Source organism: Tympanuchus pallidicinctus, unplaced genomic scaffold (genome assembly GCF_026119805.1).
Source record: "Tympanuchus pallidicinctus isolate F22 unplaced genomic scaffold, pur_lepc_1.0 scaffold23, whole genome shotgun sequence".
NCBI classification, from domain to species: Eukaryota; Metazoa; Chordata; class Aves; order Galliformes; family Phasianidae; genus Tympanuchus; species Tympanuchus pallidicinctus.
This window is the reverse complement of record NW_026294740.1, coordinates 1,668,052-1,692,068: the sequence shown is the minus strand read 5'-3', so window position 1 is coordinate 1,692,068 and position 24,017 is coordinate 1,668,052. Positions and strand designations below refer to the sequence as shown.

Below are 24,017 nucleotides of genomic sequence, written 5' to 3'. Positions count from 1 at the left end.
AGTGCTGCAGCTGGGAGCCGTGGGAGCTGCACAGATGGGCCGCAACCAAGCGTGGGCTGTGAGCGTCGCATTGAGCCGGGCTGCTGCTTCTGTCCACGTGGTGCCCTGCTGCCAGCTCCTGCCCTGCTCCTCACGGGCTGCTCTCAGCTGTGCTGCTGCTCCTCCTGCTGCAAAGGAAGAAGCCTCACCGCCTGTGATCTGAGTGCTGCAGAGGTGGTGCTGTGCCCCACGTGTCACAGCCTGTGCTCCCATCTCCCTGTGGTACTGTGGCCACTCAGGCTCTGTGCAAGAGCAGGTTATTGCTGGTAGGGCATTTTCCAACTGACCGCAATGAAGGCAGCCCTGTCCACACGGTGTCCCCTCTCCTCCCGCCCAGCACTTCTCCCCCAGGAAGGAGCTGCCATGGATGCAGGCGCACCTCTGTCCCGACACCAGCTGCCAACGAGGCGTTTCCACGGGCTGCCACTGCAGGGCAGCAGCAGGAAGGCTGTGCTGTGATCCATCCCAGGAGTGGGATGGAGGCCACGAGTACCTGGGGAAGCACAGGGCTCTGCTGCTGGGGGCAGCGCTGGAGCAGGCACAGCTCTGGGGGGGTGCGTGGGGTCCTGGCAGCCCGGCCAGCACTGCCCCTCATTGCCTGCAGTTCGACACCTCCACCAGGAGCCCAAGCAGATTCCTGCCCCACAGCACAGGGAGCAGAGGTGCGCTCAGCCCCGCTGGCTCCGTGCACCAACAGTGTGTGCAGTGCCAAGCTAAGGGGCAGGAGCTGCACAGAAGAGCAGTGCCTCCCACCCTGCCCTCCGGCTCAGCCAAAAACACTGCAGGACAAACACAGCCACCGCTGCCTCTTCTGCAAAATCCACCGATTCCACATTAAAAGAACTTTATTTTGGGAATATTACTCTCAGGTTTTGGTTGTTTTTTTTTTGTTTTGTCTTTAAACCACATTATGCTGTGTGCCCACGGTGTTATGGTACACTGTCCTACTGAAACATGCCATATAGACTTTGAATAAATAAAGCTACAAAGCCCAAGTTAAGTTATGTACAAAGATCTTAGGCAAAGATAATATGTTTACAAACCTATGTACAATAAAACAAATGTAAACAGTCAAATGCAGCAGAGGATGCACAGGAAAAGAGGACCATAGGGGCCCTAAGGGCAAAGGGGGAAACGCTCCCACCTCTGTTATGCTGGGGCCGATGGTTTCTCTCAGCGCTCGTAAATAAACCAATTACAGCTGCAGAGCCAAGGAACACGATGGACCAAACTGGGAAGGTTTGTTTTTTTCCTCAGACCCCCCTGGGGTTCGTTGGTTCACATCAAAATCCACCGACTCTGAGGCACAGCGACAGAGAACTCGCACAAATACATCGCCTGAAAGACCCACAAGGAACACAGTCGCCCAAAACTGTCACAGAAGCCTGCAGGTGACACTGAAATCCCGTCCTATATTACAGAGCTGAACATGGGGCCGAAGGATACAGGGTGCTGGGAGGAGGCAGTTCGTGGGCACTGCAGTCCATGGGCTGAGCGGCTTCCTAAAGAGCTGATGTCTGGCTGGGGGAGCAGAAGTGCCGCAAAGGAGGGCAGAGTGCTGGGATGGTTCAGGCACATGGGAAAAAGCTCGCTGCAGGCCCTGTGCCACGGGAGGAGGCTCCAGCCAAGCTCAGCCCAGAGCTGCTAAGGGCACTGGTGCTAAATGATGTGTGCTGGGCCTTCCTCAGCAAAGCCCCACACCAGCACCAGCTCTACCTCCATCTGCTGGGCTGGGGAAGGGCCTTATGGACACAGCCAGCTGCTCACCTGTCCAGCAGTGATTTCTACGCTGCATTCACTCACACTCCCAGAGCTCACTGCCAGCCTCCACTCCTGCTCCCAGCCTCGCTCAGTGTGTCTGGAGAGGTTTGAGCCCCATGGGGAAGGACAGCAGCTGGTTGGCTCAAACAGCAGGATGTGAGATCAGGCAGGGAGAGGCGTAGCCTTCAAGAAAAGCGGCAAATGTTTTTGTCACACCAAACCTAACTGAGAAAAGAGATGCAGTGACAGGTCGAGCAGCACCTGGCTGAGGTTCTGCATCCCCTGCAACAGAGCACTATGTGTCAGCTTGTGCAACACGTGGTACGGGCCGCAGGGCACACCCACTACAGTTAACTCTATTAACAGGACACGAAAGGCTGCAAGCATGGGCTCTCCTCCAGCAGCACGGGCACTGCTGCAAGCCATGGTGCAGGTCCTGTTCCTGCAGGGCAGGGAGGGGGAGGAAACCAAAGCACTTCTCTTGTTGGGCCGAGAAAAGCGTCCGCGAGTCCAAGCACAGCCTGGCGCCGACTCATACGCTCAGGGGGAGCATGCCAGGTGCTGAGGAAGGTCTGGAGGCTCCCAGTCCCGGGGTCCCTTGATCAAAGCCGTTTACTGCCCTGAGAAGCAACAAGAGACAGGCAGGTCAGTACCAGCCCACCCTGGGGCTGAGCCCAGCTCCTCCATCCCAGACCTCCCTGCCGCACACACACCCAGGGGCAGCGCTGTGCTGACTGCACAGGGGCCACGCAGAGGATGAGGGGCGACGGCCTCAGGGGTGGCACAGCCACAGGCAGCTCAGCTGCCCCCCAGGCCCGTTCCCCAATCCTTCCCTCCTGCCCAGCAGCAGCTGCTCCCAGCCTGCAGGCTCTGGGCAGCCCTCAGGGCACAGCCGGGCAGGGCTGGCTCCCCTCCAGCCCAACTGGAGGCTCAACACAGGCTGATCCCAGCACAGTGGAGGCATCCGTCCGTCCACCTGCACACACTCACACAGCTGCAGTGCAACCGCGCAATGGAGAATGGGCTCAGTGAGAACAGGCAGCACACAGTAAAGCACAGCGGAGCTGGGGCTGTAGAAGGGCTCCGGGGCCTCCAGGCCTCCCCCACCCCTCCCTGCTGAGCCCCCGAACCCACAGCCTCACCCAGCTGCAAACCACAAGCTCACCCCTTCCCACAGCTGCTCTCAGCTGCGAGGCGCACAGCCCAGGGAGCAGCACATGTGTGTGACAGCCTTCCACAGCCTCCACCCTGTTTGGGTTTTGATCTCCTCAATTCAGCTCTGCACACCTAAGCTCGCCATCAGCCCAGCCTTGATGAGGAGGTGCAGTTACCCCTCAACAGCACAGCACACCCACCCGACTGCTGCCCCCGTGCTCCCTGTGCCCAGCAATTACAGCGCTGATCCAGAGGAGCAGGTGAAGAACCTGAATGCCTGCTAGCAAGGTTGGCTTCCCATGGTAATGCTGCTGCAGAGCCCTCCCCACCTCCAGCAGAGCCTGTTGCACTCCACACGGGGCTGTGGGGGGGAAACCTTTGCCTCCTTTCGTGTTAAGGCTGAAATTTCAACTGACTGAGACACGACCTGCAATGTGTTTCAGAGGCAGGTGCCTCCATGCAGCAAAACACTGCTGGAAGAGTCCTGAGAGCAGATGCACTCGGCTATTTCCACGTGAATGAAAGGGCAAGAAGCTGACCTGGTCCCAACATGACTCTGCAAATGACTTATCAGGGAGAGAGCAGCTCTGCCAAGCAGCGCAGGGGAGAACAAAAAAATAAATGGGATTAAAAAGCAGTGGTTTGCTTCCTTTGGGAGAGAAAAGAGACATTCGAGGCAGGAATGGCAGAGTTTCACCTTTAAGGAATTCAACTCCTTTCAGCTCCTGCTCCGAGGCCCATTCAGCAGCACAGGTGCCCTTTTTGCATCCCAGAGAAACATAACCAAGGCCAGAGGCCATGAAGCAGTCAGGCCCTCCTCACAGATGCCACACAGACGTGGCAGAGCCCAGACTGAGCCACAGGCGACACCAACAGCTTCACGAAGCTCGGGACAAAAAGGAGAAGGAGCCATCGCTGAGCGGGGTGCAGCAGGGCAGGGGACACACACTGCACACTGCTGGCCTCACCCCTGGTGCAGAAATGAAGATGAAGCAGCAGCTCTGATTTACAGAGCTCTCTCTATGGTGAGTCAGGGCCGGCGCCTCAGACTGATCCCAAGCCAACAGTCCCTGCTGGAAACATTCCCCCCTGCAGCAGCTCCTGCTGCATGTTTCTGACTGCTGTCCTGACCACGGCACACACTTTGTGCCCATTTCCAGCTGCTCTCTGTCCTGTGATTGCTCCAACTGGATCTTTACTCGTTAATCTGTATTTCAAGCTGTATTTCTTCCTTAGCACAAAGCCTCTGAGGCTCTCTTAACTCTGAGCATCAAACAGAACCTCAACAGAACACTGTCCTGGAGCCCAATAACCCAGCCTGGCCCCCGCTGCACGCACAGCAGGGAAGGGCCATCCCTGCTCCCTCCAAGGCAGGCCAACACCCAGCACAGTGCTGAGGAAGAAATAAGGCAGAGGACACATTGACTTCAGGATTAGCTGGGGTAAGAGCAGCAATGCTTCACCCCATCTCTCTGTCACATCCGACTCCATCAGAAACATGCATATATTTGAAGAGTTATTAAACCAAAAAAGCAAGCAGCACTCAACCTTACGGCTGGAACTGGTCACAGCACCAGAGAAACTTATCTAAAGCAAAGAGAAAGAAAGATTATAGCCTCAGGCCTCAATCATTGCCTATTAGTTTGTAGTGCTACGAGAACTACCTCATGCAGTTAGCATATCCACCAACTCTGCACCTCCAAGCACCGCAGTTAAAATGCATGCAGCTTATCATTGCAAATGAATTCATTTACCCATGACCAAGGTGGGGAATATCACCTTTTCACGCCTAGTGGAGAAAAAGTGAAACAGTTTACGCACACAGTGAAGACATTCTTGGGCATAACCCTGAGTTAAACCACAGGGAAAAGGGTTTGACTGAACCTCACCAGCTGCTGCTCCCTGAGCTCTGCACAAGGATGCTCTGCAGGGCAGACAGGGATCCTAGGTGCAGTGACTGCCACCACAGCTGCTCGCACGGTGGCACTGCCAGCAGCGTGCAAGCAGAGGCACTTCTCACTTTTAAACACAGCCCAGCAGATTCACAGGACTTGCCTCAGAACAAACAGCAACTGCAATGCTCTGATGCTCAAAGAAAAGAAGAGGACTGAGGGAGTTGTGAGCAAGGAGCTCGTGCCCCAAGGAACAAACAGCTCATCTTGGCTCGCTGCAGTCCCAGCTCAGCTGTCGTTGTGCCTCTGCGGCACCCATCAAGGTCAGAGGCATTTTATTCCCCAAGTGGATCGCAGTCCCTAACAGCTAACAACAATTCTAACTGCAAAGGAACAAATTTCCATCACAGAACACCCCTCAGGTGCTGCTCAGTAGACCTGGGGGTGCACACAGAGCCGCCACGTTCCTAAAGGAACCAGTCTGCAGGAAAGTGATCTTATACCAGACTTGGTAGAGCACAAAATAAAAACGAAACCCAACACAGCAGATAATTCCTGACCCTTCCAATTCTTCTGCAAAGCTCACGTGCAAGCCCAGCTGTTCTCCAAACCTCCCTTCAAACGATTCTGAGGTAACTGCTCCTATCCTGGCTTCCACACCTGCTTCAGCTGCCCGCCTAGCTCTGCTCAGCAAGCACAGAGCAGGAGTTTTATGAGACACGGAGGCTCAAACACTTTTAGCAACAAAAAGGCAGAGAAAGGAAAGCAAATGGAACCGTAATGACATGGCTGGATTACCTCTGGCACAATCCCACCACCCAACAACTGGCCGTTCATAAGGCAGCGGCTGCAGACTGGACCGGGTCTAGGAGCGCGGGTGGCTGTTTCAGGCTCCAGCGACAGTTTGGGGCAGGGAAGAGAGAACAGGGGCTGGAGAGAAAGGAGAAGAGGGGAGAAGAAAGGGCAAAACCTCGGCTCAGCCAACCGCTGTGATGCACTCAGGTCTGGTGGCAGGGCTCTGCTCTGCCCTCACGCACAGCGAGGCAGGGTTACGTGTGTGTGCAGCACAGCGCTGCACCCGGCCCTGGGCCACGAGGGAGGCAGAGCGGGGCAGCGGTGAGGTGTGAGCTGTTGATCCCACGGCCTGCAGCACATCTGCGTTCAGAGGGGAGGGAAGGGACTGCATAAGGATCTCTAAGAACGTGCAGGTAAATTGGTCACCTCCATCACTTCCCCAGTCTGTTAGCATCCTTCAAGTTTGCTGAGGAAGTGCGCTATCAAAGGGACACATTTCTAAGCCTTTTCCAGCTACAGCCTGCCCTGAACTGCAGGCAGCCAGCCCAGATAGCAAGAGTGATGACAATCAGAAGGTAATTAGAAGTGACTCCCATCCCACGCAGCGATCAGCTTATTACCATACCACAGTTCACTGTAGCCATGCTGCCTCCCGAGAACACTTCTAATCTCTCCCCAGCACTGCTCTGACAGCCTGCACATGAAATGGAGCCCACGGTGCCACCACCACAGACCCTGGTTAGTCTCCCAGTACGCAGCCAACCTCACAGTCTGCCCCATTTGCACGTGATGCTGACCTTGCTAAGTATGTGAACACTCCCTTTTCCAAAAGCAAGAAACACCAGTAGCTCTGAAAGCTCTTCTTCTTGCCAGTTTCTAAGATGCAACATGCCCTGCTACCCACATAGCAACATGATTCAGCTCCTACAAGGAGGATTCCAGAAACCCAGCCTGTCTGCTTCTGTGTGGCACTCTTTAAGTTGTTTAAAGCTCCCAATAAATGCTGTTTAGAGGATGTGCTGAATATCAGCGTTAAAACTGCTCTGGCTTGAAGTCTAATAGGGAAGACTATTGCCAGCAGAGAGCACAGAGGGTGTTTTGCACAGTGCCATTGAGCACAGGTTTCCCTATTGCTGGGTAACACAGGAGGAGAGCCTGGCTGTGCACCCTGCTCCTCAGGGCTGCTCATGCAACCATGGGGCCCTGAGCTACAAAGGACTGTGGGAAAATCCTCCTGCTGAACCACTTCCCCATACCAGAGAGGAAGCTCCAACTATGAGCAAGTCACAGGGAGGTTTTTCCTGCAAACGCTGCCTCAAACACTATGGCTGACACACAGCAGGACAGCACAGGACAGCTGTCCCTTCTATCAGCAAGGATTACAGTTAGCAACATGTGCTTTTTCACTGATAGCAGGGAGGAGAAGAGCAAAAAGGGAACCACTCTCCAAGGAAGCAGTGCTGCCCACTTACTGCTCTTACTAAGGGAACCTGCAGCTCTGCAGTTCAGACACTCCCCACACACAAGCACTCCAACAACTGTGGCAGCCCCACCACTGCCTGCTTGAGATCCTTGTGAAGGGCACAGTCACTGCACCAGAAGGTTTACGCAGCCACCAAGAGCTGGGGCAGCAGAGGGCAGCGCAGGCAGTGACATCCCACCAGCTGAGACATCAAAAACTTGCTTTTCTCTTTGCTTTACAGTGGAAACAAAGGCCTGCAGTGGAACAAAGTGAAGCAAATTTGCCTGCAGTGGAACGCTGCTCCTCTGTCCCCTGGAGAATCTGGCTGCACAGATTTGTCTTACTGGACAAAAGCTAAAAACAAGCCAAGGAAAACTTCTGTTTCATACAGCATCCTGAAACATCCACCCCCCTCAGTGTACAAACACATGCTGACTTACCCTTTGTCAAAGAAAGAAGTATGCCCTGCATGAGGGAACTTGGTGCCGTTGCTGCTCATCGCGCTGCTGTTAGCGGTCCCTGAAATGTAGGATTTCCGTGATGCCTGGTCCTTTGCAAAATTCCTGCAAGCAGCTAACTTGGATTCTAAGGCCTGTGAAAGGAAAAGAGAGGTAGGGGAGGGAGAAGAGGGATTACTTTTTTTTTTTTTTAAGAGAAAATATTTTGCTGCTCAAGTTCAGGCTTTAGCATGACCAGAAATCAGTACGGTCAGAACCCCACTGTGACCATCTTGGGCAAAAAATGAGCTAAATGGGAACAGAGCTGTTGTTTTCTCCAGTCAGAAGCACGTAATGAGATGCTGATGCAGACTGCCAGGTGCAGTCCTCCTCCTTTAGGGTAAGGACTTTACAAGAAATCAACTCTCATTTAGGTACCTGAAGCACGGAAGTCAGATGCTGGAGGTGGTAACTGAAAGCTCCTGTTCCAGAGTTAGAGTGATGCTGGTGTAAGCTGACCAAAAAGCTCAAGGAGAAAAGCAGAATCCTCCAATTTCAGGAGGCACAGCATATTTGTAAAGTTGCATTTTTCCCCAGGAAAGTATTTTTCTGGTATTTCCTAATCACAGCCTGCAAAACTTCACCAGTTTCTTTATCCTCCCTGCTAAGCTTCAGAAGAGGTGCTACAGACCTCCCATAAGAGGGAAACAAAGGCAGCTAAGCCTATCTCATCTCTACCACATCCAAGCAAGCCTGACAAGTCCTTTTCCTCCTATACAAGGTAGCAGACTTGCCTCATCCACTGACTCCTAGCAGGGAGGGCACCAAAACTGAGCTGTCCATGTAGCTCGCTGTCTCACATGCCAGCAAGAAAGCTGAGGGGAACATCTTGGAGAGAAAGGGAGCCCCAGGCACAGGATGAGGCACCCAATGGGTAAGCCAACCCACAGAAACCCTGCACATCCTATAATTATTACTAAGTAAATGCATCAGCTGGAATTTTGTATCGCTGGCTGTGTGTGTTTAAGAACAGGCTGGGAAAGAAGCACGCTTATTTGGCATTTCCTGTCCTTGCAGAGTAATCACATGGGATGTCATTAAGCTCCCTAAATCCCCTACAGACTCTTACTCACAATGATCCCATTTTAAACATGCCACTCTGGAACCCTGAGCCGTCCTGCTGCCCTTTCAACCCAGGCTTGATGAGCTCACAAGCTCTAAATACAAGCAATGATCTGATTTTTAATGTCAGATTTGGCTAAAACAACCATATTCATGTCAGCTATTTCTGTTCTTAGTGCAAACCACAAGGGACAGAGGAAAGCCAGCCCTGGAGGCTAGACACCAAAGCTGCCATGCTTCCACTCGAAACGCTGCCCAAGGAGGCAAGCAAACAAGCTTCTCACCACTCACAAGTCGTGTCTTCATTCAGCTGGAAAGCCTGGCATCCTAAGCAACACCACAACAGATGTCAAAAGCACTTCTTTCCTGCTCACAGTTGTAATCCCTTTAGAGGCTCGCATTTCACTTCCCAATCAACTACAGATGGGAACACTCGGCTTTCTCCCGATTTATTCTTCCACTTTCTTACCAAAGGGCTATTTTATTTTTTATAAACTATTCATTTAAGTTCTCAGTAGCTTCTGCAGATCTCCTCAGAGCCTCCATCTGCTATCAGCTCCCCTCCCATGAATAACACAATTGTGCAGTGGGTCCTAAGGCTGAGGTTCAGCTGAGTCCTGCTTTCACATGAAACATGAACAAGCATCTGCTAACGCCCAGCCTCCGTGCACCAAGAAAGTCTTTATTCCAAAAACGGATTTCATCTCTAAAAGCTGGCATCAGATCCTTAGCAACTCGCTCCATAAATCAAGATAATTAAAAAACAAGTGTTGTCACATCCCAAACACTAAGTGTGGACAGTTTAAGAGAGACACCTTAGAAACTCCAGCACTAATTCAGCATGAGCCAAGGCCTCTTCATCCCCCATGTGGATGAACTCTCAGGGAAGGCACAGAACTGAGGACAGTTCAGTACGCAGCACTCACCCCAACTTTCCGTAAGAGATCCCCCACGATGTTGAGTGCAGATATTCTAGCTGAAGGAGTAAGAGGGCTTGTACCAAATCCATTTGGTATAGCTGCAAACAAACACACTTCATTATATATGTGCCAGTCCTCCACTATTTAATTTTAAAGAACTCCTGTAAGGAGGTAAATCTTAGATCTGACTGCAGACTCTTTGTACAAACAGTAACACAGGCTGCAGATCACTAGCCACAGAGAAAAAGCTTAATTCCTGCCCACTGCCCTCCTGCCCATTAGATACACACGCAGAGTTCACGCACTCTCCATCTGCATTGCTGCTGCCTGCAATCCATCTAATCCAACCAGAGCTTTCTCTGGAGTCTACTTTGATTTAAAATAAATTGTTTTAATCCTCATGATTGACTTGAGCCTTCCAGATGGAAGAGGACTAGGCTAATATCCCACTGCCTGACAGCACAGCACCCCGCAAGCACACGCTAACAAAGACAGCCCAGCACTGCTACCCACCATTTACCCACCAGGGAACTTCAGCTGAAATATTACCCACTGCATTTCCCTGCAACTCCAAATGTATTCTACTGCAGAGCACGATCCTCACCCCTACAAAGCAGTAGCTAAGCTTCTCCCTTTCTTTCCCAGAGCATTAACTAATTACACTCATTAAATAGGTCTGACACTGCTCCGGTATTTCAGCACACGTTATGTAGGGATCCACACGTATCTGTGTTCACTTTGAGTTTACTAACAAGGGCCTTGTCTGAAGTTATTTTTCGACAAGCAGAACGTACTCCCACCCAATCAGGCACAGTTTCCAGGAATTATACCTTTGGGGGAAGGAAAACTATTTTCAGATCCTTTTCCAACAGGCGTAGCTGGCAAGGAGAGAGATGCCTGGACAGCTGAATCCATCTTCTCACAGTCCAGAGTTGGAGAGCTGGGCGCAGACTTGCGGGTAACTTCCTGCTGCCTTTCCCGTACCGCCAGCTCCTGCCGCAGGTCTGAGCACGCAGACAAAACACACAGCATGTCAGTGGCAGATTTCTCCAGCATTCCACAGAACAGAATTCTTGCAGAGAAAACTCTGCAGTAATCAGTGAGTCACTGTCGCTGCCTCCCTCCAGCAGCAAAGCCCTCCATCTCACATAAGGCAGAGCTCGAAAGGCAGCCACACAGTGCTGGCCCTGAGAGCTGCGCGCACCCAGAGCGCAGCGCCGGTGACCTGGCCTCACATTCCTCCCCGCTTGTAGTTTGAGTTCCATGGAAAGCAGGCTGCAGAAGAACACAGCCACTCACAAATGCCTGCTAACTGCACTCAGCTGGGAGGCCAGAGAAACAGACCGATGACCTGATTTTGTGTTTCTAATTCCCAACGCTGCCCTTCCAGTTTAATCATCTGCAGGACTGCACACTAGCCAGATATTGGGAAGGGGTTGTGTCTGCTGTTTCTTGATTCATCAAGATGAGAACAAGCAGACTAAAGAGGTTCATAGCCCAAATGACAGAGGAAGAGAAGGGAAATTAGGAAACCAGTTTTTTATTCCCACTATCTCTCTGGACTGCTCTGTATCACCACCTTGCTGCCTCCCATTTCCACACAGATTTGCTATAAAGAACATCCAGCACAATTTAGCAATGGATCTGTGAAGTCTCTAGCAGGGCTCAGAGGCAAATCACTAATACATTACATGGTTGGTTTTTTTTGTTTGTGTTTGTTTGCTTTTCAGGCACAGCCTAAAAAGGTCCTTTTTAGGTCCTTGCTTTCACTAAGAAATTGCTTCCAAAGAAATAGTTTGGAAAGAATGCTGAAAAACACTGATGTCTAACCTGCAGTGATGGCATGCTAACGCTGCTCCATCAGAGCGATCATGTTCCCCAACCACTAAAATAGAAATAAAGTTTCCCCCACGTTCTCAACATGAAACCTCTCAGGGAATTCCCAGCTCTTACAGCTCTGAGGATTATCTGAAGCATCCCTGATGCCACGGCTCTAACCACAGTCTTTATTGCCATACCTTAAAGAAGCCAGGCAACTTCCAACAGGTTCAGAAGGTAACAGCAGGCAGCATTTTTAAAGATAATTATTTACCATTTGGCATGCATTTCCCTGTCACTTCCTGTACTTTCCCTGTGCCTTGTGGCACAAAGCCACAGAGAGGAAACTTCTGGAACACAGTTTTCAGCTCTATTAAATCTGTGGAAAGCAGTATTTTTCTACTCAGCTTGGTTAAAAACCCTGAAAGAATCTGACACTAATTTTACCCAACGTGAGGAATTCTTTCCTCTTAGATTCAGTGGACACACAAAGAACAGAGAACATACTGTTTATTAGCAGGTAAATTCCAACGCTTATATTACACATCCAGTTTCAATCTCATTAAGTGAGGCTTTCTATAAACATGAGCTTTGGTTGCTTCATGTCTCTGTTAGTAAGCCAGCAATGTACAAAGACAGAACTAATCAAGCAAGCCATACCTCTGGCTTCATCCTTTAATCTCTGTACAGAAACTAGCAGTGACTCCTTGTCATCCAGTTCACTTTCTAGAAACGCGTTTCTCTCTATCGCCTGGTTCAGCCTTTGCTCAAAGTCTTCCAATGAAACTATTGTTGCCCTAGAAACAAAATCCAGAATATTAGATTGATAGATTAGATTAGATTGATTAGATTAATAGATGAAGCTCAGCTAACTTAAAAGTGTATTCAAATACATAATAGAGGAAAAATGTTAGCAGGACCTACATTCAAGATAGTTACTTGAAAGCTATGAAAATGCTTCTTAGGAAGGACTAGAGCTCCAAAGAAGAGAGTGAGATGAAAAGAACATGATAGCATCTAGCTCTCCAAGATGTGCCAAAGAGCTGGGGCAGAGCCAGCCTGGCACACCGAGCTCCATTTTTCCCAAGTCATTCTCCAAAGTCATGTATTTCGTGTGTCAGCTCTGGAGAAACAGGCAGCAGCTCACAGAAAGAAGGGCACTGGAATGCTTGTCCAGTGATATCAGTGAGACAACTTATGTGTGTCAAAAGTTAGTCATGAGGTTAAGAGTGCTGTGGAAACAAGGCCTCAGCTCTCAGATCTCACTGCCAAATAGCCAGAGGCTCATTCCTGGTCCCACTGAATCAATGGCAAAATTCCCATTCAGCAGAGCGGAAGCACGATCGACTCCAAAAACGGGCGTCTCCTGCAGCAGCCTGCTCATTTTCTGCACTTACACAGACCACATCTGCTCCCCACCGTCATTAAGCTGTTATGCAAGGAAAGAGGAGACTCCTTTGGCGTGTTTAATTTAACAGGGACCAAGTAAAGCACCAGCTTCCTACTTCAAAGGGGCTTTGAGCTACAAGGATCACAAACGTAAGAGTCACTGGGCTGGCAGTATCAAAATTAGAGCACTGGCCTCGCTTGCACAGCTCATTGCTCACAAGAACACAAAGCACCCCGGGTCCCCCCACAAGCTTTTCTTCTGTAACGCAAAACTACCAGCTGATGGAGATGAACTCCAAGGGTAAATTGCACTTTACAAAGAATCAAGTGACTTAGGATTTTTTTTTTTAATTATTTTTTTTTTAATTCTTATTTTTTACGTGTGCGTTTTTGTTCTCCTCCCCCACTCCCCCGTTAAAGGAATAATAAAATGATGAATCTGAATAATAAAATGATGAATCTGAATAATAAAATGATGAATCTGAATAACACAGACAAGCTCCAGCGAATATTTAAGGAAATAAGAGTTTTGCAGCCTTCACCTCTTGGCACGCTCCAAGTCATCGTTGGCCTGCTCCAGCTCCCTGACATACTTATGAAGCTGATCTTTAATGGCCCGGGTCTGGCTCAGGTCATCCTCTAACAACGACACCTGCTTGTAGCTCTGTGCATACTGGTGCTCCAGTTTCTCCTGAAAGAGAGAGGCGTAGAGAGGGAAGTATCAGCAGCATCCACGAAGCAGCACGCTAACTGCGGCCTGCACATCTGGGACTGCAAGGCAAGAACTGTACAGGCAGGGGGAACTCAGAACATCAGCAAGGAACAGAGGATGCGATTACACACGCTGCCCTGTGCACTGACTGCTTGTAACGACACAGCTGGCTGTTCAGCTGCTCTAAAGCCTCACACATCTAGAAAACAAGAGAGAAATCAAACTGCACAGCCTCCCCTTCAGTGCCTCCCTCCCCTTCCAAAGGCCACACTGTCACAAGAACTCATCTGACATCTCCACTGCTGAAAATCAGAGCCACTGCAATCTGTTACTGGACATCTCCAAGTTCACAAACTTATCTTTGAAAGACTGGAAGATGAATTCCAAAACATGCTCTCACCTGCTCTAAGGGTACAGACAGGGGCTTATGGAAAAACTACTGACCTTAAAAGAATAGGTACCAGCCTTACAGACATAACTAGGACTGGATATGTGAACAAGAAATTCTCAAAATATCACTTCTATTGGGTAAGATCCCAACCCTTGCTTTCATAAAATAATCCAAGATCACCCAAACAAGTACTTTTCAGGACCCCAAGAGAGGCAAGAACTCCTTAATGGACAGACACTAACTAAAATTCCCTTTCTGTACACAAACAGATCTTTATGCAGTCCCTGTCCCCACAGATATGGCTATCAAGAAAAAATTAGGAGAATCCCCCCAAAAGATGTCACCAATCACCCACTGTCACATTTCAGTAGGGTGCCAAAAGACCAAGGAGAAATTCTGGGGAAAAAAACAAAAAAACAGTCCAGAAAGAGGACGAAATCATGGTCTGACAAAACAAACTTGTGTTGTCCTCCCTGTTGCTATGTGATGCTGCCTGTGTACACAACAAAGCACCACTTGGCGAAGCCTAAAGATTTCAAACAAACAAGCACAAACTCAATGACAAGTGTTTAATGACGTGAACAAGAAAAAGTCCTTGAGAAATTTCTCTGGTGTGCTGCTGGCCTTATTTGGAGTACATGCCATGCCCAAGAGTAGAGCTTAAGCAGATGATTCCTTTACGTCGTTTAGATCTCCAGTGACCCAGAACAGAGCAGACAGCCTGAAATGACACCCACGACATATCTGAAGGAAGAAGTTACAATGAGACCTACCTTCAATGTTTCCACTTCATATTTCAGCCTTTGGTTATCTGCTTGTAAATCTCTATTCCTCTGCTCAGCCTGCACTAGCTGCGCTTCCAACTCAGCTTCTAGTTCCCTGCTTCCCTCCTGAAATTCAGCCAGTTCTTCACGAGCTTCCTGGAAGCTGGAAGGAGATTTCATCAGCTCAAAAGGCAGCATCTCTCAAGCACAAAGTTCACTGCTCTTCAGAAATAATTAGATGAAAAGGCAACAAGAGTTTTAAAGTGCTTAACCACAGACCTCTGCAGGGAAAATAAAAAATGGGGGAAACAGAGCAATTGCATTGTTTACCTACTAATAGAAATTCACCCCTTTATACCAAATAACTCCATTAAACGCACATGCAAATACAACCTATAGCAAGGCTATTTCCAGGATTCCTGCTAGTCTGTACCCCACTAGACTTCACTCTAGCAGACTTGAGAGAGTCACGACATAAAGCTTTTAACCTGCTTCAGGCAAAAACCAGCACAGAACAATCACTGCATCACTACCTGCAAATAGAAGTGTGCTGGAAAGCATTCAGGTTTGAATCTCAGTGTTGCTAAGTGCTTTGGTAGGAAGCCAGCACCTACCCTCCTTACACCACTGCAAGGTATTAAATGACTTGTAGCAGCAACTCCACATACTTCACTAATTACATTTTCATCTTTACCATATGTAGCAGCTCTTTGCAACCGGCAGAGTTGGCTTTAGGAACCTACATCTCGATTGGCACCAGTGAGACCTTCCTGACAGACTTTCTTCACACAGCTCAAGGATCTCAAATGCCCACACCCTGCCCCCCTACACCCAGAAGACAGACCCAAACAAAAAACAGCTTGCACACTGGGCTCCTTAGGCTGGCTTTGCTTCTACTGCACACCAGTAACACAGAGTGCAAGAAAAGCTTTCTGAAATGTACGAGCTGGAAACCTCCAGTGCTGACTCCCCTCCCCCACAACAAACAAACAAACAAAAATCAACAACCACCCCAAACCACAAGCAGCACTGAAGACAACAAGCTCTCCTGCCACTTTTTGTAACCAAAAAGCCTTCTGCTCCCCTTAAAAGACAGCAGAGGCAAACACAGGCAGGACTAAGAGGTATAACAAACACGCTTCAATATATTGCACCCAGCTACCAAATCAGAAACTTCTCAGACCAAGTGCAAGAAGCCCAGGGGAACAGTAATGATGCCAGGCAAGCCCACAGGCAGTCTTCTTACTGCAAAACATCAAGCTACTACTTAAGACATCACTTTAATTATACAAAGATGCACATTATCATAAAAGGGCTCTTCTCTTGCTCTAACTTGCTCAGTCTTGAGTTCATGGCATGGTAACACAGGGAATGAAATACTTAGCCTCCACAAGGCTGGATTTAAAAGCTGCACCTAAACTGGAAATGCAGAGAGTCATTTTAATACATTTTGGTAAAGTCTCACAGAGAAACAGACTAAGCCACATCCTCAGTCACCAAGAACCAAATCCACTCTGAAAATATACAACAGTACCTTTGTTTGTACTTCAAGGAAAGCTCTTTCCAATAGGCAGTTTCCTCCTTTGGACTTGAGAAGGTCGGAATTTCCTCACTGTCCATGTTCAATATGACCTGTAGGATGCACACGAAAGAAAACAATTTTAGTATGATGAGGCAGGCAGAGCAAACCTCCCCACTGCTGCTGTACTTCAGTGCTGTGCCCTGCAGACTTGAGACTGGCCTGTGAGTGTTAATGATCCCTAACAGCCACCTCTGAGCAAAGACCAGCTGCAACAAGTAACGCCATGCTCTGCAACCTCTGGAAATGCTCACGCAGCCTGAAACAAAACCAGAAATCTGGGCTGTATCCTTTACTGACCACCGAAGCAGCAGTTAATGCCACTGGCACATTTAGGACCACCACTGGTAAGAATTTACAGCTATCACAGTTTCCACTTTGATTTGTAAAAGGCTCTTCCTATAGTGCACACTGCAACACTGTCTGCCATGGCTGCACAGAGAGCTCCCCACACACCAGGCCTCAGACACGGCTGAAGATGACGATGAGAACAAAGCAGTGGTGCTGGACCTGCACACACTGCAGTACCCAGGGATGCACTCAGCCAGGCCCAGCTCCCAGCCCCAGGCAGCACTGTGTCATTTTCAAGCTCCCCTCAACCTTCTTGCTCACAGGCAGCCATATTTTTTTTTTTTCTTTTCTCTCCAAAAAACAAAACTTAAAATTGATCATAAATCTCCAGAAAAGAATAAGCTGAAACTAACCTCTATTGCAGAGCCTTTAAACAGTGTTTGTACCAAGCTCATCGCAGCGGATTAACCACTGCAGCTGACCTACAAGTCCTGACTTTCACATTCTGACAGTCAATAGCCGATGCTGTCCCTCCAGGCCTGAAATTGTCACACTGACATGTCCTGCATCTCAGTGACCCACATGTGAGACACCCAGAAGTGGCACAAAACAACAGCAGAGCTCCCATCAGCAGGCACAGCAGCCCATCCCAGAGGCTGGTGCTTGGCTCACCCAAAGGCAGGGCTGAACTGGCACACTGCTCTGCAGCTGCCACAACGCAGGGCACAGAACCAACCTTACCCACAGGGTGCTCAGTACACCCAAAAAGCCTCAACTCTCTCCCTGTTTACCTAACTCACAGCTGTGCTGCAGCAGCAGTCTGCCATGCACCAGGCCTTCATGCTGCCTGAGCCAACTGACCGTGCCTCCTTTCCTATACAGCCCTGAACTGAGAGAGTAAAACATGGGAGGCACTACCATTCCTCCCAGCACATGTATTTTCAGTCCTGCTGCTCCTCATTAGATGCAAGTTACTTTGGGTGTATGTGCCTCAGTTACTGCACCTGTTACCGAGGCAGTTTAATGACAAGCAGGAACGAATCAAATCCTGTGTCTGCAGTGGATGCAGAGCCCATGAATCACCTCCTGAGCTGCCACTGTCTCACAGCCTGATGCATCAAGGCAGGCAGACATCTGCTGTGGCTCAGGCCAGCTCCTGAATTGCTATGCAGATCTGTGGGTTGAGGAAGAGGTGAGGTTACTGCTGCGTGTGTCCATAACATCAGTCCCACACCAATCACACTGAAACCACTTCAGAAGTCTTCAGTCTCGTGGCTCTCAGCTGGCACTCTCGGGTCAGCCAGAAGCACATTTTCCCCTCATTAAACGAAGCATATCATTGAACAGGGTCAGCTCCCACAGCTGTGCCTAAAGGTAAACAACCAGGGAACCACCCACCGCTGAATTCAGAGAAAAGTCAGTACGAGGAAGTACCTTACATCATTTCCTAGAAGCAGCACGATAACGTGCGCCTGGGTCCACGACTCCTTCCTGTCTGCTTGCACAAGGCACACCCTTGTACCAACGCCCCAGGAGCCCTGCAAGCAGCAGCAATCACTCTTCCTCCAAAGCAGCCCCCAGGTCTCCTCGTGGGACGGAGCCGACCTGCCACAGCCAGTCCCCAGCCTCGTCCATCTCGCTACGCAGCAACAGCTCTCAGCTCCCCACACTCCATGCTTTCCATCGCACCCAATGCTGCCAGCACTGGGTTTTGATCTGCCAACTGCACTACAGAAACACCCCCATCAGAAGCTCGTGCCAACATGCTAGCTAAGCATTTGTGCAAACAAACTTTTATCATTTATCCCCCACGCCTGGAGGACAAGAGAAAGAGGAGAGCACACTCACACTATACACAGTGGCTCTGAGCCGTAAGACTGCTTTAAGAGACACAGGCAGCTCCCAACCTGCACCTCTCCCTTCTGCCAGCCTTTGCCCATTCCCCCCACTCACGGTACAGAAAACCAGACCTATCCAAACGCCCAGCAAAAAGCAGCTCCGCGGCGTTAACAGAACCTAACACACAACTCCAACATCTGACAGTGGGACGGCGGTGCCCACGGGATGCCAGCAGTCGGACACAAAGCACTGCGCTGTAGCGCATTGCCTCGGGCATTGTGTGAGAGCTGAGCCCAGCACAAGCCCTTCCCATTCAGGAGCTCCTCTGCATACGTGGCACTTGCAGAATCAGGCCTTTGACAGACAACACTGGGGCTTTCAGGAACAGACAAGACAATGCAGCAGCGTCTTCCAGGGAAAAGGAGAGCAGGCTCATGCCGATGCCCACTCGGAATTCATTACAACACAGCTCAGCATTCACGCAGCACCCTGGGAAAACTCAGTTACACGGGCAGAACTCCAGATCCAAGCAGCTCTACAACAAGAGCTATGTTCAGAATGCGACGGCTCCTTTCAAGCCCCCATTACACAGGGACAGAGAGACTCCGCACTTAGAAGTGGAACACACTGCGATTCCTCTGAAAAACTGGAGCTTGTGGGTTACAAACTTCACTGAATCGTGTTTTGGTGTTCTTATTTGCTTACTTATCTGGTTGTACACAACACCCTAATCTGGCTTCCCACTCCCCAAAGCATCCTGGCACATGGGTCACTCAGTATTTTCCAGATACTGAAAGACTTGAAGTCAGAATCCAACACACAGCAGAAGTGACTAAGCTAACAGGTAAGCAGCACTCCCCTCGAGTGCTTCAACAAACCTTGCACCCGAGGCCAAACTGTTATTTTCATGGAGCCACCTCTCAGCTGAACCATTAAAACACAAGCAGAAAGCGTAACAGAGAACCTTAAAAAAAGCTCCCCTGGCTCCCCATGTGACTGGAGGCTGGGTGATGGCTTGGATCAAATGTCCCACCAGAACACTAAGCCTGAAACACAACACGATGCTTAGAAGCTCAGACTCCCAGCCAGCCCTCCCACAGCTCAGAACCCACCCTGCTCCATTCCCAAAAGCCAGCTCCACTGGCTGACACATCAGGAGCTACAGAAGCACCTCCAAACCCACTGCATCCAAAGCGATCCTGAGCGCTGCTCACACGCAGCTGCGACTGCCCAATACTTTCAGGAAGCAAAGGTGGAGAACTAAGAGGCCAAGCACTGTTACTCAAATGTGACAAGTCACAGTGCTGGCACTGCCACAGCCGCAGTGTTTTGCTGACCACCGGAGGTAACACAAAGGTCAGCTGACCTTTGGAATTAACCAAACTGCCTGCAATGGGACTGGGTAAAGAGACCCTGCCAAAGTCACATCTGCCCTTCAGTTCTCAATGTAACGACTGATGCTGGCTGTCACAGTCCCCTAAATAGGGAAGTGCCACGTCATAGCTGCAGTCCTCCCTGTGCCCCAGGCCGCTGCCATCATCCTGAGCTGTGATGCAGAGCAGGATCAGTGCCAGCACAAGGCTGTCCAAACCCACAGTATTTGCTTCTGCCCGTTTTACACCCTTTCACAGACACAAAAGCCTAAAGAAAACCCTTTTCTACCATTCCGCACCTCCCCAACCCACAAGACCTGACAGGTAACCCCCAAGCCAAAGCATGGTTGTGAATTTGAGCACATTTGTGTTGTCTTTCACTTACTAGCAAAGGGAAAGCAAACAATCAAAAGCAAACAAACAATCAGAAGCCACGGATTAGATTTCTCCAATCAACTCGCTCTTGTTTTTCTCATCCTGAAATAGGAGCCAGAGGCATTTTCATGCGCGTTTTGGAAGGCTGCCTGCTTCCATCGCTGCTTCGGAAAGTGAACCTCTGTCTTTTCCTGCAATACTATTTTTGAACTGAATGTTCCCTGGTGAACCACAACAAATGCCTCCTTGCCTCTTGCAACAGCAGCCTATGAGCTTCCAGGAAAAAAATAGTCTTAGAGCACGCAGCATCAGCACTATCCATAATAATTAATCCTGCTCCTCCCGTGAGCACAGCACAGCAGGCAGAAGGTAAGCAAACCCTACCTGCAGGAACTCTGTGCCAGGTTCAGGCTAAAAGCCCTTAAAACAACCCAAGAGCAAACAGCTCAGCCTTATCTCAACAGTCTCCTGCAGAATCTGCTTACTAACCTCATACAGCAGGTATGCTTTGTACCATGTGGCCTAGACTTGCATGCCTAGCAAATAAGGTATCTGACGGGGGGCAAAACCCAACCAACCACACGCACAGCCCGACTAGCAAAGGCATCAGAATTCAGCACTAAAATCATTTATTTCTTTCACAAACAACACAATCAGATCTCTATTTGTTCCTAGGCAACGCCACCAAAGCATCCTCGAAACGAAGACCTGAAGAGGTTGGCACAAGGACCAGCACCTGCAGAGATGGAGGGGAGGTCCCTGCCCATGGGCACGTGCCAGGATCCAGGGCCACCTGCAAAGCCCCACGTGCTGTGCCCACCCCAGCTATCACCCCAAATCCTTGCTACCTTTCTCTTAAAGCCCTGCAACACTGCAGCACGACCTGCCCGGGAGCAATGACTTCATCTGAGAGCTTATGACAAGCATAGCAAAGAGCCTGTGACAAAAGACAGCACGCAGGTCCCTGGAGCCTCCACATTTCTCAGCAATTAATACCATTCCAATGAAAAAATTCCTCGGGAAGGCTGTGGCCAGAGGGCTATGATGCTTCTGGACGCTGCAAATGACAAGTGACTTAGAAAGAAAAGCACTTAATGCAGATTTCTCCTCAGATCCGTGAACTGCCTTTAAATCACCTCAAATTGAGTAGTACCAGGGAGGGGAAAACCTTTTGTAACACCCACCACTCATGAGTCACAGGGCAGCCAGGCCTTAGGGCACTTCAGCACACGGATCACAAGATGAAAGTTCACTCTAATAGACCAAGGGAGTAAGAAGCACTTTGTTTCCATGCTTTTGGCAGTCCCATCCCAGGCACCCCTCTGGTGACAACTCTCCTTGTGGCACCAACGTCACAGCCACCAGCAGCCTTGATTCTCTTCTCTCTTTTTTCTTTACCCTCTCCCCCCCTTTTCCCACAGTTGAGGATTATCTCATGCCTACAGCCCCCATGTGCTCACAGAAAGCAGGGCTTTACCCCAAAAGGAGAGGAGGAATTGAGTGACATATTCCTCTCAATAAATACCTTCACCTCTCAAAAACGTGCAGAACAACTTTGCACAGAGAGGTGAGCATATGGGATCTGTTCTGCAGCTTGACCACAGCCCAGCCAGGCTGAGGTGTGTGAGGACAGAGGAGCTCTTCCAAGGCAGACCCAAGATTAATAATTTAAAGAACAAACCAAAACAGTCAACTACACCACTTAACCCACACCTCTCACAGTTAGCTGGCACTACCAGCCAGTGTGTCTGTGCACTGTCTGATGCATCAAGTTTAAATACAAACAAATAAATATAACAGCTTCCTATATTTCTTACTACTACAGATGCTAATGCATTTCTAAGCAAAAATTGACTTTGGCAAGGCCACCTACCATCCACGAGATCCTGGAATTTTTTTTAATGCAAAATGAAATTGGCTTAAATATCCAAGGACCATTTCCACTCCATTTCACTCAGTTAACTACAGAATCACAGAATTGCCATGGTTGGGGAAGGGACCTCAAGGATCGTGAATCTCCAACCCCCTGCCACACGCAGGGCCACCAACCTCCACATTTCATATGAGACCAGGCTGCCAGGGCCCCATCCAACCTGCCAGTGAGCACCTCCAGGGATGGACGGGGCATCCACAGCCTCTCTGGGCAGCTGTTCCAGCTCCTCACCACTCTCTGTGAAGAACTTCCCCCTGACATCCAACCTAAATCTTCCCTCCCTCCACTTAAAACCATTTCCCCTTGTCCTGCTGTTATCCACCCTTTCAAAGAGTCGACTCCCCTCCTGTCTGTAGGCTCCCTTTATGTACTGAAGGCTGCAATGAGCTCACCCCGCAGCCTTCTCTTCTCCATGCTGAACAAGCCCAGCTCCCTCAGCCTATCCTTGTAGGGGAGGTGCTCCAGAACCCTCTTCATCTTCGTGGCTCTCCTCTGGACCCCCTCCAACAGCTCCCTGTCTTTCTTGTCCTGAGGACCCCAGGCCTGGACACAGTACTGCAGCTGGGGCCTCACGAGGCATAGTAGAGAGGGACAATCACCTCCCTGTCCCTGCTGGCCCACTTCCTTGGGCACAAAACAAAAAAATCCCTCTCTGCACTCCTCACTGAGTCAAGCGAGTTTTGAGTTTCAGAAAGAGCAGAGCAGCCCTGAGTCACCAAGCAGGGGTGGAGAACAATGAGCTGCGTGGGTGAGGAGAGCCATCCTCGTCAGCAGGAGATCTTAATGGGAAGTCACTCAGCTGCAAGTCCAGCTCCAGGAGCTGTGCCTCATGTCAGTGTGCTCATCCCTCACGTCACGTCTGCTGCAATTGGGGTCAAACTCATCAAACTGGCAGGGCCTGCTGGGATGGGGCACGGCAGCACAGAGCCCTGCTGAGCACAGGGGGAGATGGGCAGAACCTGCAGTGTGGAATACCGGGCACAGACAGACCCGGCAGCAGCAAACAGCATCTCTGCCAGAGCAGCAAACCAAGCCGCGGCTGTGAGAGCGAAGAAAGGTGACAGCACGCCCCGTGCAACCAGCGTCATTAAGGGCGGGCGTTAATTGGCACCGCCTGAAGCCCCCATCCGCCAGTCACGTACCTGCCAGCACTGCAGGCCGTGCCAGCTCTCAGCACTGCGAACCCTAGGGCTGAAAAGAACGGAACGGAGGAACACGAGCTGCGTCTGCGGCCGGCAGGGAAAGCGACCAGCGGCACTGGGAGGGACGAGACCGCCGAGACGCCCGCGGGGCAGCGATTCCCGTAGGGGCCCAACGCCGCCCTCCCCCCCGTCGCCCGCCCCAGCCCCGCGCACAGCCGCCGGGCGGCCCGCAGCCCTCAGCCCCGCTCCCCCCGCCCGAGCCCCGCAGCCCGACCTTCTCCGCGCCCGCCCTCCCGCCCGCCTCGTGCCGCCCCGCGGCCTCCTGCAGACGGACAGACGGACGGACGGCGCCGACCGCGCGCCGTTACCTCAGGAGCCCGGGGTGGGGGGGGAGGGGGGGGCAGCGGCTCGCATAGGGCGGTGGCCGCACGAGCAGAGCCAAGCCGGGCCGCCAACAGACAGGCAGGCGCATCCGCCAATGAGAGGCGGAGGGGCCGTGCAGCCGACCAATAGAATGCGCTACGGGGCGGGAGCTGCCCCGTTGTCACTTTGCAGCCAATAGGTGGAAGAAGCCGGGGCCGCAGCCCCTCAATGCCCATTGCCCATCGCTTATCGCCTATCGCTCAATGTCCATTACCCAGCGGACCGGCTGCTGACCGCCACGGCCCCCCTTGTCCCCGGTACCCGCCGCGGCCGCTGCTCACCGGAGCGCATCCCCTGTCACTGCCGCAGCATCGCCCGCCGCCGGCGGAAGTGCTTCATCCGGGCACCACGGTGGGCGGGGCGATGTCGTGACGTCACGTGGGGCGGGTCTAAGGGCGGGATGAA

At 50.8% G+C, this 24,017-nt stretch overlaps 1 protein-coding gene across 8 annotated transcripts; it reads right to left on the bottom strand.

Moving 5' to 3' along the window:
• Window positions 1-866: 866 nt before the first annotated feature.
• NDEL1 (nudE neurodevelopment protein 1 like 1) lies at window positions 867-24,017 on the bottom strand. 8 transcript variants are annotated; one of them, XM_052688313.1, is made up of 10 exons: window positions 23,894-24,017; window positions 16,192-16,289; window positions 14,667-14,820; window positions 13,333-13,481; window positions 12,062-12,198; window positions 10,414-10,587; window positions 9,590-9,681; window positions 7,545-7,696; window positions 5,646-5,777; window positions 867-2,420 (listed from the first exon to the last, which is right to left on the bottom strand). In XM_052688313.1, the coding sequence occupies exons 2-9, from the start codon at window positions 16,275-16,277 to the stop codon at window positions 5,681-5,683; spliced, it is 1,041 nt and encodes a 346-aa protein (XP_052544273.1). In that variant the 5' UTR covers window positions 16,278-16,289; window positions 23,894-24,017; the 3' UTR covers window positions 867-2,420; window positions 5,646-5,680. The 8 variants fall into 8 exon arrangements, with proteins under 8 accessions (XP_052544273.1, XP_052544274.1, XP_052544269.1 ...); XM_052688314.1 differs by lacking the exon at window positions 23,894-24,017 and adding an exon at window positions 23,827-23,848; XM_052688309.1 differs by lacking the exon at window positions 23,894-24,017 and adding an exon at window positions 23,558-23,624.

Coding starts and splice junctions, on each gene's coding strand:
- NDEL1 (XM_052688313.1), bottom strand. CDS start 16,277: ATGGACAGTGAGGAAATTCCGACCTTCTCAAGTCCAAAGGAGGAAACT. Junction 13,482..14,666: donor ATGAAGTGGAAACATTGAAG/GTAGGTCTCATT, acceptor TCTCTCTTTCAG/GAGAAACTGGAGCACCAGTA. Junction 9,682..10,413: donor TAGTTTTCCTTCCCCCAAAG/GTATAATTCCTG, acceptor GTTTGTTTGCAG/CTATACCAAATGGATTTGGT.